The sequence below is a fragment of the Lontra canadensis genome, unplaced genomic scaffold (genome assembly GCF_010015895.1).
Source record: "Lontra canadensis isolate GAN:19392208 unplaced genomic scaffold, GSC_riverotter_1.0 scaffold86, whole genome shotgun sequence".
NCBI classification, from domain to species: Eukaryota; Metazoa; Chordata; class Mammalia; order Carnivora; family Mustelidae; genus Lontra; species Lontra canadensis.
The window spans coordinates 415,499-430,817 of NW_022631080.1; the positions used below are offsets into that span (position 1 = coordinate 415,499).

At 40.4% G+C, this 15,319-nt stretch overlaps 1 protein-coding gene across 1 annotated transcript; it reads right to left on the reverse strand.

Moving 5' to 3' along the window:
* Nucleotides 1–331: 331 nt before the first annotated feature.
* Nucleotides 332–1,087, reverse strand: LOC116882626 (ferritin heavy chain-like). The gene has a single exon (XM_032883153.1). The coding sequence runs from the start codon at nucleotides 918–920 to the stop codon at nucleotides 369–371; it is 552 nt and encodes a 183-aa protein (XP_032739044.1). The 5' UTR covers nucleotides 921–1,087; the 3' UTR covers nucleotides 332–368.
* Between the last annotated feature and the right edge of the window lie 14,232 nt (nucleotides 1,088–15,319).

Genomic DNA, 15,319 nt, shown 5'->3' on the forward strand with positions numbered 1-15,319 from the left:
ACCCCACCCTCACATTGTTTATCAGGGAAAGATTGATTTGTGTTTTCCAGGGTCCCATGGAATACCTTCCCCCCTCCATCTCCCAAGATCCTGAGCTATATGTGGATGGGGCTGGGTGGGTGGAGACACCATGGACACCTGCTTACAAACTTTAAAGGGGAGACATTTTTACACACGAATCAGAGACCTTTATTTCTTTAAGAACCAAATAACTTTATTGAAACCAAACAACTTTATTTATTTATGGCAAAACTGGAAGAAAAAAAACTGGAACTTTTTGCAAAGGCAATACTGCAATACGCATGCTCGGCATGGTGATCGGGAAAAGTCACCATGCACCCTGGGGCTATGGGGAAAACAGTCCCAACTCAGTTCTTTTTGTCGCTGTCGCCCAGGGTGAGCTTGTCAAACAGGTACTCTGCCAGGCCAGCTTCGGGGGCCCCCATCTTGCGCAGGCTGGTCACATAGCCCCCCAGCTCTTTGATGGCCTCGACTTGCTGGTGCAGGTAGTGGCTCTCCAGGAAGTCGCAGAGCTGGGCGTCGTTCTTGTCGGTGGCCAGCTGGTGCAGGTCGAGCAGGCTCTGGTTCACGCTCTTCTCCAGGTGCAGGGCGCACTCCATGGCCTTCAGGCCGCCCTCCCAGTCGTCGCGGTCCGGCCTCTTGATGTCGCGGAGGCGGATGTGGCCCCCGCGCTGGTTCTGCAGCTCCATCAGCTTCTCGGCACGCTGGGTCTCCTCGCGGGACTGGCGCAGGAAGAAGCGGGCGAAGTTCTTCAAGGCCACGTCGTCGCGGTCGAAGTAGAAGGCCATGGACAGGTACACGTAGGAGGCGTAGAGCTCCAGGTTGATCTGGCTGTTGATGGCGGCCTCGCAGTCGGGGTGGTAGTTCTGGCGCACTTGGGAGAGCTGCGGGGTGGCCATGGCTGGCGGCCCGGGCACCACGGCGAAGGTGACGGCGGTGCAAAATGAAAGCTGTGGTGTTAAAGGCGGTGGCGACAGGTCCGCGGTGCGCTTTCAAGCTAGGTGAAGAAGTAAACCTTGTGGTGTTCTCCGTGATGGCGCTGGAATGAGGTCCGTTACTCTGGCTTTGGGAGGTTTGATCCGTTAGGCGAGTGGGGCGTGGTCACGCAGGAAGGGGCGGGCTAGGGGCGGGGCACCACATTCAATTTCTCTCTGAGTCTGAGTGAGGCAGAAGGCCAAGGACAATTCTGAGTGTCTTTTTTTTTTTTTTTAAGATTTATTTATTTTAGGGGCGCCTGGGTGGCTCATTGGGTTAGGCCTCTGCCTTCGGCTCAGATCATGATCTCAGGGTCCTGGGATCAAGTCCCGCATCGGGCTCTCTGCTCAGCAGGGAGCCTGCTTCTCCTCCTCTCTCTCTGGATGCCTCTCTGCCTACTTGTGATCTCTGTCTGTCAAATAAATAAATAAAATCTTTTTTAAAAAAGATTGATTTATTTTAGAGAGAGAGAGCAAGGGGTGGATGGGTGGGAGTGGGTTGGTGGTGAGGGCCAGGGAGAGAGTTTTAAGCAGAACCTGTGTTCAGTGCCCAGCCGGACCTGGGGCTTGATCACACCACCCTCCCATCAGAACCTGAGCAGAAACCAAGAATCTCCCACTTAACCAACTGGGCCTCCCAGGTGCCCTAGTGCAGGGTGTTTTGAGGCCATTTTTTAAAATAACAATTCTAGGGGAGCCTGGGTAACTCAGTCGTTAAGTTAAGCATCTACCTTTGGCTCAGGTTGTGATCCCAGAGTCCTGGGATCAAACCCCACATTGGGCTCTCTGCTCAGTGGACAGCCTGCTTTTCTCTCTCCCACTTCACCTGCTTGTGTTACCTCTCTCACTGTCTCTCTCTCTCTATGTGTCAAATAAAGAGATAAAATCTCTAAAAAAAAAAAAATTCTATGGGTGCCTGGGTGGCTCAGTTAGTTAAGCACCTGACTCCTGATTTCAGCTCAATTTGTGATCTCAGGATTGTGAGGTCAGACTCTGGGCTGCTGGTACAGCCTGTTTAGGATTCTCTCTTCCTCTTGCTCTGTCCCTCCACCCTCCAACACTAGAAAAGAATAAAATAACTCTATTAAGATTTAATTCATATACTATAAAATTCACCTTTTGAAAGTGAACATTTGCATATTTTTTAGTATATTCATAGGGTTGTGCAACCATCACTACGATCAAATTTCGCATTCTCATCACTCCAAAATGAAATTGGCTACCCATAAGCAGTCACTCCCCAGACCTGGCTACCACTAATCTATTTTCTGTCTCTATAGATTTGCCTATTCTGGACATTTCAAATAAATGGAATCATGCAGTATATGACCTTTTGCATCTGATTTCTATACTCAGCATAATGTTCCTAATCTTTCTCTTTGAGGCCATGATGAGATACCATGATGAGGCCATATTATGGAATACTATTCTGTAATATGGATATGCCCCACTTGATTTATCCTTTTGTCAATTGATGGACATTTGGGTTGTTTTCACTTTGTGGATATGAATAATGTTGCTATGAATATTTGCAGGGATTTGTATAGAAATATTTTTATTCTCTTGGGACTATACCTAGGAGTAGAATTGCTAGGTCATAGGACAACTTTATGTTTAATATTTTGAAGAATTGCCAAATATTTTCCAAAGTGGCTATACCATTTTACATTTCCACCAAAGATATCTGAAGGTTCCAACACTGTTATTGTGTCTTTTTTTAGTTTTAGTCATCTTAGTGGATGTAAAGTAGTATCACATTGTCATTTTGATTTGCATTTCTCTAATGATTAACCATGTTGACCATCGTTGTATGTACTTATTGGCCATTTGTTTGACTTCTTTTTCTCTTTTCTTTTTTTAAATCTTAGTTCCAGTATAGCTACCATACACTGCTATATTAGTTTCACGTGTACAATATTGTGATTCAACAATTCTACACATTGCTCGGTGCTCATCATGGTTAAGTGTACTCTTAATCCCCTTCACCTGTTCCACCCATCCCCCCAAACTACCTTCCCTCTGGTAACCATCTGTTTGTTCTCTACAGTTCAGAGTCTGATTTTTGGTTTGTCTCTTTCTTGCTCTCTCTTTATTTTCCTTTGTTCGTTTGTTTTGTTTCCTAAATTCCACATATGAGTAAAATCATATGGTATTTGTCTTTCCCTGACCTATTTTGCTTAGTATTACACCCTCTAGATCCATCCATGTTGTTGCAAATGGCAAGATTTCATTCTTTTTTATGGCTGGGTAATATTTTGTGTGCATATATAATATATATATATATATATATTATAGATATATATTATAGATATATATTATATGTATGATATATATATGTATGATATATATATGTACATATATTATATGTATGATATATATATTATATATATCACATCTTCTTTATCTATTCATTAATTGACATGGGCTGTTTCCATAATTTGGGTCTTGTAGATAATGTTGCTCTAAACATCGAGGTGCATGTATTTCTTTGAGTTAGTATTTTTATATTTTTTGAGTAAATACTTAGTAGTGCAATTGCTGGGTCGTAGGGTAGTTCTATTTTTAACTTTTTGAGGACTCTCCATACTGTTTTCAGAGTGGCTGCACCAGTTTGCATTCCCACCAACAATGCAAGAGTTTTTCCCTTTCTCCGCATCCTTACTAATAACAGTTTTTTCTTGTATTCTTGATTTTAGCCACTCTGACAGGTGTGAGGTGGTATCTCATCATGGTTTTGATTTGTATTTACCTGATGATCACTGATGTTAACCATCTTTTCATGTGTCTGTTGGCTATCTATAAGTCGTCTTTGAAAAAAAGTCTGACCATGTCTTCTGCCCACTTCTTAATTGGATCATGTGGGGTTTTTTGGTGTTGAGTAGTATGTGTTCTTTATATATTTGTGGTACTAACTCTTTATCAAATATGTCATTTGCAAATATATTCTTCCATTTAGTATGTTGTCTTTTAGTTTTGCTGATTGTTTCCTTTACTTTGCTTTTTATTTTGATGTAGTCCCTATAGTTTTTTCTGGTTTCCCTTGCCTCAAGAGACATATCAAGAAAAATGTTGCTATGTCTGATGTCAGAGAAATTACTGCCTGTGTTCCTCTCTGGGATTTTTGTGGTTTCAGATCTCACATTTAGGTCTTTAATCCATTTTGAGTTTATTTTTGTGCAAGGTGCAAAAAAGTGGTCCAGTTTCATTCTTTTGCGTGTAGCTGACTAATTTTCCCAGCATCATTTGTTGAAGAGACCATCTTTTTCCTATTGCATATTCTTGTTTCCTTTGTTGAAGATTAATTGCCCATGTAATACCGGATTTATTTCTGGGCTCATTATTCTGTTCCATTGATCTAGATGTCTGTTTTTGTGCCAGTACCATACTGTTTTGGTTTCTATAGCTTTGTAGTATATCTTGAAATCAGGGATTGTAATATCTCCAGTTTTGTTCTTCTATTTCAGGATTGCTTTGGATATTTGGGGTCTTTTTTGGTTCCATACAAACTTTAGGATTGTTTGTTCTAGTTTTGTGAAAAATCCTCTTGGTATCTTGATAGGGACAGCATTAAATCTGTAGATTGCTTTGGGTAGTATGGACATTTTAACAATATTTGTCCTTCCAATCCATTAGCATGGAATACCATTCCATTTGTTTGTGTTGTCTCTGATTTCTTTTTTCTTTTTTTTAATGTAAGCTCCACACCCAGAGTGGGGCCCCATGGAGGGCTTGAGCTCAGGACCCTGAGATCAAGATCTGAGCTGAAATCAGGGGCTGGATTCTTACCCAACTGAGCCACCCATGTGCCCCTTGTCTCTGATTTCTTTCATCAGTGTTTCATAGATTTCAGAGTATACATCTTTCTTCTCCTTGGTTACATTTGTTTCTAGATATTTTCTCATTTTTGGTACATTTGCAAATGGGATTATTTTCTTAAATTCTCCTTCTGGTATTTCATTATTAGTGTATAGGAATGCAATAGATTTCTGTATATTGATTTTTGTATCCTGTGAGCTTACTAAATTCATTTATCAGTTCTAGTAGTTTTTTGGTGAGGTTCCAGTACTACGTTGAATAAAAGTGGTGAGAGTGGACATCCTTGTCTTGTTCCTGATCTTAGAGAAAAAGCTCTCGGCTTTTCACCACTGAATATGATGTTAGCTATGTGGGTTTTTCATATGTGGCCTTTATGATGTTGAGATATGTTCCCTCTGAACTTCTTTTGTTGAGGGCTACTATCATGAATGGTTTGTGTACTTTATTTAATGCTTTTTCTCCATCTATTGAAATGATCATATTGTTTTTATCCTTTCTCATGTTGATGTGATGTATCACATTGATTAATTTGTGAATATTGAACCAGCCCTTGCATCCCAGGAATAAGTCCCACTTGATAGGGTAAATGATTTTTTAAAAAGATTTATTTATTAATTTGAGAGGGGTGGGGCAGAGGAGAGTGAGAGAGAATCTCAAGCAGACTCCGTGCTGAGCAGAGTACCCAACGCATGATGCAAGACTTGATCCCATGACCCATGAGATCATGACCTGAGCCAAAACGGAGAGCTGGTTGCTTACCAACAGAGCCAATGAAGGCAGGTGTCCCATGAATGATTTTTTGAAGTGTATTGTTGAATTCAGTTCGCTAGTATTTTGTTGAGGATTTTTGAATCTATGTTGATCAGAAATATTGGTCTGCACTTCTATTGTTTTGTGGTGTCTTCATCTGATTTTGGTAACAGAGTAATGCTGGCTGGCCTCATAGAATGAATTTGGAAGCTTTCTTTCCTCTTTATTTTTTAGAATAGTTTGGGAAGAATAGCTATTAACTGTTCTTTAAAAATTTGATAGAATTCACCTGTGATGTCACCTGGTCCTAGGCTTTTGTTTCTTGGGAACTTTCTGATTACTGATTTAGTTTCATTGCTGGTAATTGGTTTGTTCAAATTTTCTATTTCTTCCCAATTCAGTTTTGGGAGATTATAGGTTTCTAGGAATTTATCAATTTCTTCCAGGTTGTCCACTCTGTTGTCATATAACTTTTCATAATAGTCTCTTATAATCCTGTGTATTTATTTCTGTGGTGCTGTGGTGTCAGTTGTTATTTCTCATCTTTCATCTGATTTTGTTTATTTTAGTCCTCTCTCTTTTTTTTATGAGTTTGACTGAAGTTTTATCGATTTGGTTTATCTTTTCAAAGAACCAGTTCCTGGTTTCATTGATCTGTTCTATTGGTTTTTTGGTTTCTATTTTATTTTTCTCTAATCTTTATTATTTCCTTTCTTCAACTCTTTTGGGGTTTTGTTTGTTCTTCTTTGTCTGGCTCTTTTAGGTGTAAGGTTAAATTGTTTATCTGAGATTTTTCTTACTTCTTGAGATAGGCCTGTATTGCCAGAAACTTCCCTTTTAGAACAGCCTTTTCCACATCCCAAAGATTTTGGACCATTGTGTTTTCATTTGTCTCCACGTGATTTTTTAAATTTCCTTTTTAATTTCTTGGTTGACTCATTCGTTGTTTAGTAGCATGCTATTTAACCTCCCTGTATTTGTATTCTTTCCAGATTTTTTTCTTGTGGTTGACTTCTAGTTTCATAGAATTGTGGTTGGAACAGATGCATGGAATGACCTCAGTCTTTTTTAACTTATGAGATTTGTTTTGTTACCTAATATATGATCTACTCTGGAGAATGTTCCATGTGCGCTTGAAAAGAATGTGTATCCTGCTGTTTTTAAGGTGGAATGTTCCGAATGTATCTCTTAGATTCATCTGGCCCAATGTGTCATTCAAAGCCACAGTTCCCTTGTTGATTTTCTGTTTGAATGATCTATTGCTCTTTATCACCACTTTTGGCTATGTTATCTTATTTTATTTTTTTAAACATCACAAATAAGATTTTTGTATTTGTCATGATGAAATGTCGGAATTTTAAACAGATTCTTGGACTGGTGACTCATAGTTACCAGCTCATTCAACTTTAGTACCAGTCTCACCCCCAGTAGCTTTTCCAGAACTACTACCTTCACCATGAAGAACCATGAGCTTTCCAAATTCAAAGTTGGGCTTCTTCAGCATTTTTACTTTTCTTTATTATTATTATTATTATTATTATTATTATTCTTTATTTGAGAGAGAGTATGTTCTACCTGTCTTCAGGTTGTTTTCTTGTTTATTTCCTTGCTGTGGGTGTTTTCTAGGTGTAACTGTGGGACAAAGTGAGTTTAGGATCCTCCTATTCTGCTATCTTCCCAGGAAGATTTGCATATACTCTTAGGAGTTATGTCTATGCAAATCCATTGTTTATTTTTAAATAACATTGTTTTTCTTTTAATTGTGGCATTGTAAGAATTTGTATATTCTTGATACAAGTCCCTTATCAGATATATTATTTGAAAGTATTTTCTCCTATTCTGTGAGTTGTCTTCACTTTCTTAATGGTGTCCTTTGCAGCATAAGAGTTCTTAATTATGATGAAATTCAATTTATCTGTTTTTTCTTTTGTCACTTGTCCTTTTGGTGTCATATCCAAGAAACCATTGCTTAATTCATGGTCACAAAAACTTATACCTAGGTTTTCTTCTAAGAGTTTTGTAGTTTTAGCTCTTACATTTAGGAACATTGAGGTCTCTGATCTATTTTGAATTAATTTTTGGATATGATATAATGAAGGAATCTAACTTCATTCTTTTGTATGTGGATTTCTAATTATCCCAGCACCATTTTTTGAGAAGACTATTCTTTCCCCATCGGATGGTCTTGGTACACTTGTTGAAAATCAGTTGACCATAGATATATGGGTTTATTTCTGGACTCCAAGTTCTATTCTGTAGATCTATATATTTGAACTTATGCTGATATAATACTGTCTTGATTACTGCAGCTTTGTAGTAAGTTTTGAGATAGGGAAATATGGGTTGTCCAACTTTATTTTTCTTTTTCAAGATTGTTTTGGCTGTTCTGGAGCTTGCTAATTTCTTTCCCCAAAAAAGCTAGCTGGAATATTGATAGATATTGCATTGGATCTGTATATAATTTGGGAGTGTGTTGCAATCTTCATAGTATTAATTCTTCTGATAAATAAATATGAGATGTCTTTCAATTTCTTTAGGTCTAGGATCTTTTTTCTCCTCACCCTGAATCCAGGTCTGGAATCATTTAAAATACAGATTCTGATTTAGACAGAGGCTAAAAAATCTCAATTTCTAAGTAAGCTCTCAGGTGATGCTTGACCACACTCTGAGTAACAATTACCTAAAAGGGAGGAGACGTCTACCCTTTGTTGTCTTAGTCTGTTTGGGTGCTATAACAAAGTACATAAAGTGGGTGGCTTATAAACAACAGAAATTTATTTCTTACTGTTCTGAAGACTGATAGTCTAAGATCAGGATGCCAACATGACTGGGTTCAGGTGAGAACCCTCCTCTGCAAAACATATGGCCATCTTCTTGCTGTATTCCCACATGGTAGAGGGAACTCTCCAGTCTCTTTTATAAGGAGCATTAATCCCATCCATGAGGGCTCCACTCTCATGATATCATCACTTCCCAAAGGCCTTACCTCCTAGTACCATCACATTGGGGAGTAGGATTTCAACATGTGAATTTGGGGGGTGGAACCACACACTGAGTCTACAGCATTTATTGAGGTTTGGAGTTAAGGAGGACCCATGTATTGGTCTTCACAAACAGAAACATCTGTTCCCACCTCACATACAGTGATTCTAATAGTTAACACTAGATATAGATTGGTATGGGAAAGGAAGAGAGGCCTTTCTCCTATCAGGAAAAATTGTGAAAGACCTTAAAATTGGAAAAATTGTGAAAGACCTTAAAATTGGCAAACAAAACCAAACCAACAAATAAAAAAACAAACCACATTTACTGGTTGTCCTTTATAGAGCACTATTCATGGTTATCTCCACCTTTCATTGATTTTGAGCTATTTTGTTACTCTGTAAATTGCAGAAAACTAGTAATAATGCAAATGATTCTTGTCCATATGCAAGTGAGTTGTGTCGGGTGGAATGCAACTTATTTCAGACTCATTTTCCATCAATTTCTGCATTTATCTCAACATTCCTCATTGCCTGCTTAGATAGCTATGGCTCTTGGAATTGTCCTTTGAATCATTTGTAACATCTTACTGGTTTTCTCATTAATTAATGACTTAAATAAAATCTTTGACATGTATTATCTCACATTGGATAGAAATTTTAGTTTCGTTTTCTTTAACTATCCTCGAATGTTCTTCGTACTCATCCCCACCTCACTAGAAACATAATACACCCTACATGAGTTGTCTTGGTACATTAAGTACTTTTTGGGCTGCTCACCAGGGTTATGATTCCAGAAAAATATCTGGGATCTAAAGGCATAGAATTCCTGACTGGGATATGGACTGGAATGATAACATCCCTGAGGAGAAGGAGCCAGAAGGTACTCTGGGAAATCAGAGAACTTATGCAAACTGTTGGAGGAAGGGGACATTTAGACAGTGGGCCACAGGAGGAACCTCATCCATAGAACACTGAAGCCCCTATGGAGCTGAGGCTGGCCCAGTGCATGCTAAGGAAGGACAGAGAAATAGGTGTGAGCAGTAAAGGCCTGTAGAGAACCAGAAGCAGCTGAGAACCACGGGACTGTTGAAAGCTTCCAGGCAGGAGAAGTAGTCAGCAGAGATTTGAGGGGATCTGAGAGGCTGAGATGCATGATCTGGGTAAAATTAACTCTAGAAGGAGGTAGGAACATGAACTTTTCAAGCCAAGAGAAAGGATCCCTTCATCAGTACTTTAGTGCTCCCTGAGTCACACCCTTGAAAGGGGTGTTGGGACCCATAGATACTGAGGTGGAGTATTTGGGACTGGGCCATGAATTCTCTTTTCCAGAGAAGGTTCCTTCCAGCTGGTGATCAGAGCAGGGAAACTCTAAGGCATTCTGGATGGTTCAACCAAAGGGTATCTTTTTCACGTGAAGGCCATAGGAAAGTTTAGTGGTGGCTTCTGTTTGGTGTGGTTTGGTACTAATGAGGTATGTCCAGCACCCACATACACTGTATTCTGAAGAGGCAAATGCTCCTTCTGGTCTTCACTTCTTCACTGTTCTGATTTTAGATGTGGGGAGAGGAGAATTGGTATCTTGAAGGACAAAGCAAAGACCTCTAAACTTAAACGTACTCATTGTATGTATTGGTGTGTGTAAGTTGATGACTGATATTAGTTCAATTAAATACAAATTTTCTCTAAAGTTGTCACATTTCAGTTTTATTCAATGTGCTACATATTCTCCATTTGCTTCTCCAGTACTATTCTCTGTCTTTTTTCATCTTACTCTGAGCCCTGGGAGGCTGACTTGTATGGACTGCGTCCATGGTTCCCTCGCCTTCTGGCTCCTGGTTGGGCTCAGCCAATGGGAGGCACTGGCAGGAGATGGGAGGGCAGGAGGAGAGGGAGATTGGGATATTTATTTTCTTGGCTCTCTTCAGGGAAGATAATTAAGAAGAAAATCTATTACCCTTTAATAGATTGAGCTCCTTGGATGAAATAGGACCACTCTCAGGAGGGGCCTTCTGCAGGCACTGCTCACTTCAGAGGAATTTACCCCAAAGAACGAGTGGGTGTTCTTTGGCTCAGGTTTAATGCATACCCTAAGAAATTCATGAGAACCCAGAATCCAGTATGCAGCTAGACATTGCTTCAGTCCACAGAATAAATGGAAGAAATAGACTAGAAATAAAGAGGAACTAGTGTACCTCATCTACAACAGTCTCAGGCAACAAAACAACAGCCCAAGTGAAACTGCCACCCAAGATCCAGGCTCTAGTTACATGGATTGTAGATTTCTCTAGCTCCTGGCTCCCTTGTTTCCTTAGGTGACTGACCCTTTGGTTACCACTCATCTAATTAGTAAGCCCATTAGAAAGAGAAATAGGAAGGAGGAAGCAGGGAGAGTCATTTTCTCCTTGTTATTAGCCATGTTGAAAAGTCTAGTTAGCGGAAAATATTGATTCAATAAGGTTGAGGATTAACTGTTTATTTCAAGTAAACCCTTGTCTTTCCTCGCTCACCTTCTACTGCTCATGATCAGAGCTATTGCAGAGTGCTCTGCACAGCACTGCAAAGTGAGTCCAGTCAATGTACACAAGGGATTATAGAAGCTGACTATTTAGATAGCTCTTTAGCATTTGCTCCTAGGCAGGAAGGTACAATCCTCAATTGCAGATAGCGAAAAGTGGATTTTGAAAGTTTTCTGTACTTCTTTTCTAAATAGAGGATGAATAATTTTTATTATGTGACATTCAATTCCTTCATAGAAAGCACCAGGTTTTAATAGTCAGGGTAGGAAAAGCTATGTTGTAGTAATAGACCAAACCTAAAAAGCTCAATGGCTGAAGACAATGTCTATTTTTTTGCTCACATCACATCTGGCGCAGGTGAGGCAACCCTCTTTCATGGCTCTCCAACAATGTTTAACTATATTCCACACTACAGGCAGGCTATATTTCACCTTTTAGTTGTACCTTCTCAGAATTCTTCACTTCCAACTGTACAGAAGGGAAACAGGAAGTGCAGAGACCTCCCACTTACTCTTTATTACCTTGGACCTGAAGTCATAGGCACTTTAGCCCAAACCAGCCTCAAGGACGCTGAGAAGTATAGGGGAAACATTTGCAAACCTATGATATTTAGTGAGTAAAATAATCTCTGCCATCCATGTTTTATCCATTTCTCTCAGTTATTTTAAAAACTTATATAGAACTCACTTTTTGACCAATGTTATTTATTTACTTGAGTGTGATTATAACAAGGATTCTTTTGAAAAAAAATTACCACATTGTGTGTGTGTGTGTGTGTGTGTGTGTAGGTCCATTAAGTAATATAACCTGTGTGGTCCCATTTCTATATAATTGCTTCTATAATCATATTTGTCTCCCAACCCCGGTCCTAGGTTGACATTCAGCCTCAGATCCAACCCCATGTTTTACTTGAAATCTCTTCTGTCTGAAGTGAACACAGTCTCCTCTGAAGATCTATAGAGATTAGTGCCCATACAGTTAGCACGGCAATCAATTATGGACTGCCCCTTGATGGCTTGTCTTTAATTGCTTTGAACTATAAATTATCTCCTTTTGTGTTGTGTCCCTTTGGCACAATGTTGTCCTGACGTATAACCTCCTGGAGGGCAAACACACTTTCTGTAACTCTGAAGCACTCAAGAAAACGGAATATCACAGAATAGGTGCTCAAAAACTGTGGGCTGATTTAATCTGATTTAATTGAATTGATAGAGTCAGAAAATATGTATTAAACTACTAAGTATCACAGTAGTGAGTAAACTACTATTAACTACTACTACTCACAGTAGTGAGTAAACTACTATTAAGCTCTAGGATCTGTGTGGAGAATTGTGGGTAAGGAGATGATTAAAACATAGTGCCTATCCTTGGGAGGCTTTCAGAATTTTAGGAATAGAATGAATTCAAACTAACAGAGTGTGGTAGCTAGTCTCCAAACATGGTCCCACCTATTCCTTCCCTCTCAGTTCAGAGAGTGCTGCTCCTCATTTAGAGTTAGTACTTGTTTTTCCTCCCCAGTGCCTGCCTTGGCCAATAGAATATGGTAGAAGCAGCATTCTGGGACTTCCAAGAGGATGGGAAGAATTTCCTTTTTTCCACTCAGAAGTTTTGCTCTGCCCCTCTGAATTCCACTCTCCCTCTGCATCCAGTCACCATGTTGGGAAAAGACCAAAGAAGTGGCAACAAGGAAAGAAAAAAGGGGCTGAGTTCCCAGACAACAGCCAACCCCAACTGCCAGCCACGAGTGAGCCATTTTAGATATTACAGATGACCGCAGTCCCAGCTGACGTCACAAAGAGAACAATTCACACGCAGAATTGTAACATAATGAATAAAATGGTTGTTGTCTTAAACCACTATTTTGTGAGGGAAGGGGGTTGATTTGTAGCAAAAGATATCTGACACACAGAGTCAGAACGTTTTATCAGTATAATGAATAGGTCCACCCAGGAGGGAAAAGGAGGAAGAAGGTTCAGGAATGCCATCAGAGTCAGAGAGGTGACATTGGAGCTGATGAGTAAAAATACCCCAGGCAGAATTGAAAAGAAGGGCTTTCCAGTTAGTGACCCCACGTAAGAAAAGCCATGGAGGAGTGAAGAGATACAGCGTGCACAGAGAACTTATAAGCAGCTTGTGATGGGTGGTATGTGAATGCAAGAGGGAACTACAGGTATTTTAAGAGAAATCTGAAAATCCAGGAACGTGGCTCTAAGATTGATTCTCTACCCAATGCAGTACTTGGAACTTTTCAAAACAGAAGAGTGTCAAAATCAGATTTTTGTCTCAGATCACTCTGGAATGAGTGAGAGGTAGAATCGAGAGACATGACACCACAGAGAATAGCCAGGAAACTTCTGTGGTGACCCAGGGGTGAAGGTGAGGCATCCATTAAAGTCGCCCCAAAGAGGGGTGTGGTGCTGAGGGACATGGAGACGAAGGGTGGAACAAGAAAGGTATTGAGGTGGATAATCTCTTAACGTTTTTAGATGGATGCAGCTAGTGAGGGAAAGAGAGGTTTCGGACTCCCAGCCTTCAGGCTTTGATTCACCATTCTGGACACTGGCAATGCAGGATGCCCAGGTGGTGGGGGAAGAAGGTAATGACCTGGTTTTAACTGAACCCTGTGAGTTCTAGAATGTCCAAGAGAGGAGGCCCTGGAAGACAGTGACTACTTGGTTTGAAGCTCAGGAAAAAAGGGCTCAATTACATTCATAATAAATTAAAAAAAATATTTGCTCAGGACCTGTGCCAAAAGGAAGTGCCTTTGTGGGTATTTATCCTGTTGCAAAGTAGTAATGTTTTAGAGAGGAGCATGTCTGAAAGATGGCGTGTGAGTAGCCGGGCTGCCGGGGAGATCATGTAAGCAGAAGAGGAGTGCTCAGACTTATTTTTCCATTAGCATTGATGGGTTGTGGAGAGCTATAGACATTGCTTATCCAGGCTCCTTTGTGGTTAATTTGACTGAATTTGTCCTGAGACTGCAATTGTGGGTGTAGTTTGTGGCTGTGAAGGATTTTCTCTGTGTGAAGCTAACTGACCCACCTGGGCTTAAGCTTTGTCTTGGCCTTATTAGGCCCACTCTCCAAACACCTGAGCAATCTCCCACATAAGGCCACATGATGTGCCAATCATCATAATTATATGATATATCCAAAGGTTTGCAGCCCAGGGAAATTACTTTGATGTTTTTGAAAAGGTCTGAGAGCTCATCACAGTTTTGTGATTCCAAAGAACCCAACTTCCTTACCACATGGTACTTAACTAGGTGATTATTTGGAAGGCAAATGGAAACTTGTAGGCCGGCATCTAAAACTCTGTAATAAAGGGTGTTATGGGCTTTCTGTTTTCTGTTGGCAGAGCTGCTTCTAGCCATCGCTGTTTGTGAAGAGGCTGATTTGACCCCAGCAGGTCAGCCGTGGCCGGTCTGTGTGGGGGTTATACATGGAATTTTACGACTTTTAATGGGTCCTGAGAAGAGCAGTGGGCATTTGATCTGAATCTGGACCAGCCTGTTAGCTTACTACTTTCTATTGTCGTCCAGTCATCATACACTGGGACGATCTTCAATTATTTTGATAACTTGCTCATTTTTTTCTTCTGGCCTTGCCTCTCACATACAGGAATATCTGTAAATTCACTGAATTTGATGACTTCATATGATTTTATTTTCCCAAATGTCATGGCTTACTTCGGAACAAAACCAGAAATGATTCTGGTGCTGGAGTTTCCAGGTCACAGAAAGCCCAGGCCCTGGGCTAGAGTCTCTGTTCCTCTTTCTAGCCCAGAACAGGGGTGTGAGCTGCAGAGGGCTAGGTCACAATGCCACCCACCTCCCTCCATCTCAATGTCTTAGTACAGGAAGAGTTTAATTCTCGTTCAGGACCAGTGAGGCAAGTGAAGGACCTAGGGCACAAAATTTAAGAAGGCACCAACTGTCGGGATCAGGAAGGCACTGGGGCCTGTTTTCACTAGATCTCCACCATGCGTCAATAAAGAGGAACTGTTCGTGATTGCTGCAGAGAAATCCAGACTGACAGAGGCACGATCACCAGAAGAGTCGAACCAAAACATGGCAAATTGTGCGCAGGCTCTTAAAGCTTCCACCGGAAGTGACACCTGCCACTTCTGGTTAACATTTCACTGGTCAAGGAAAATCACATGCTCTGATTTCAAGGGGTTCAGAGAAAGGCCGCCTCACCACATGCCTGGAAAGTGGTGACCTGAGAGGATTTGGTGACCACTCCAAATGATTTCCATC

What these genes read in the sequence shown, in the direction of transcription:
- LOC116882626 (XM_032883153.1), bottom strand. Translation starts at nt 920, where the DNA reads ATGGCCACCCCGCAGCTCTCCCAAGTGCGCCAGAACTACCACCCCGAC.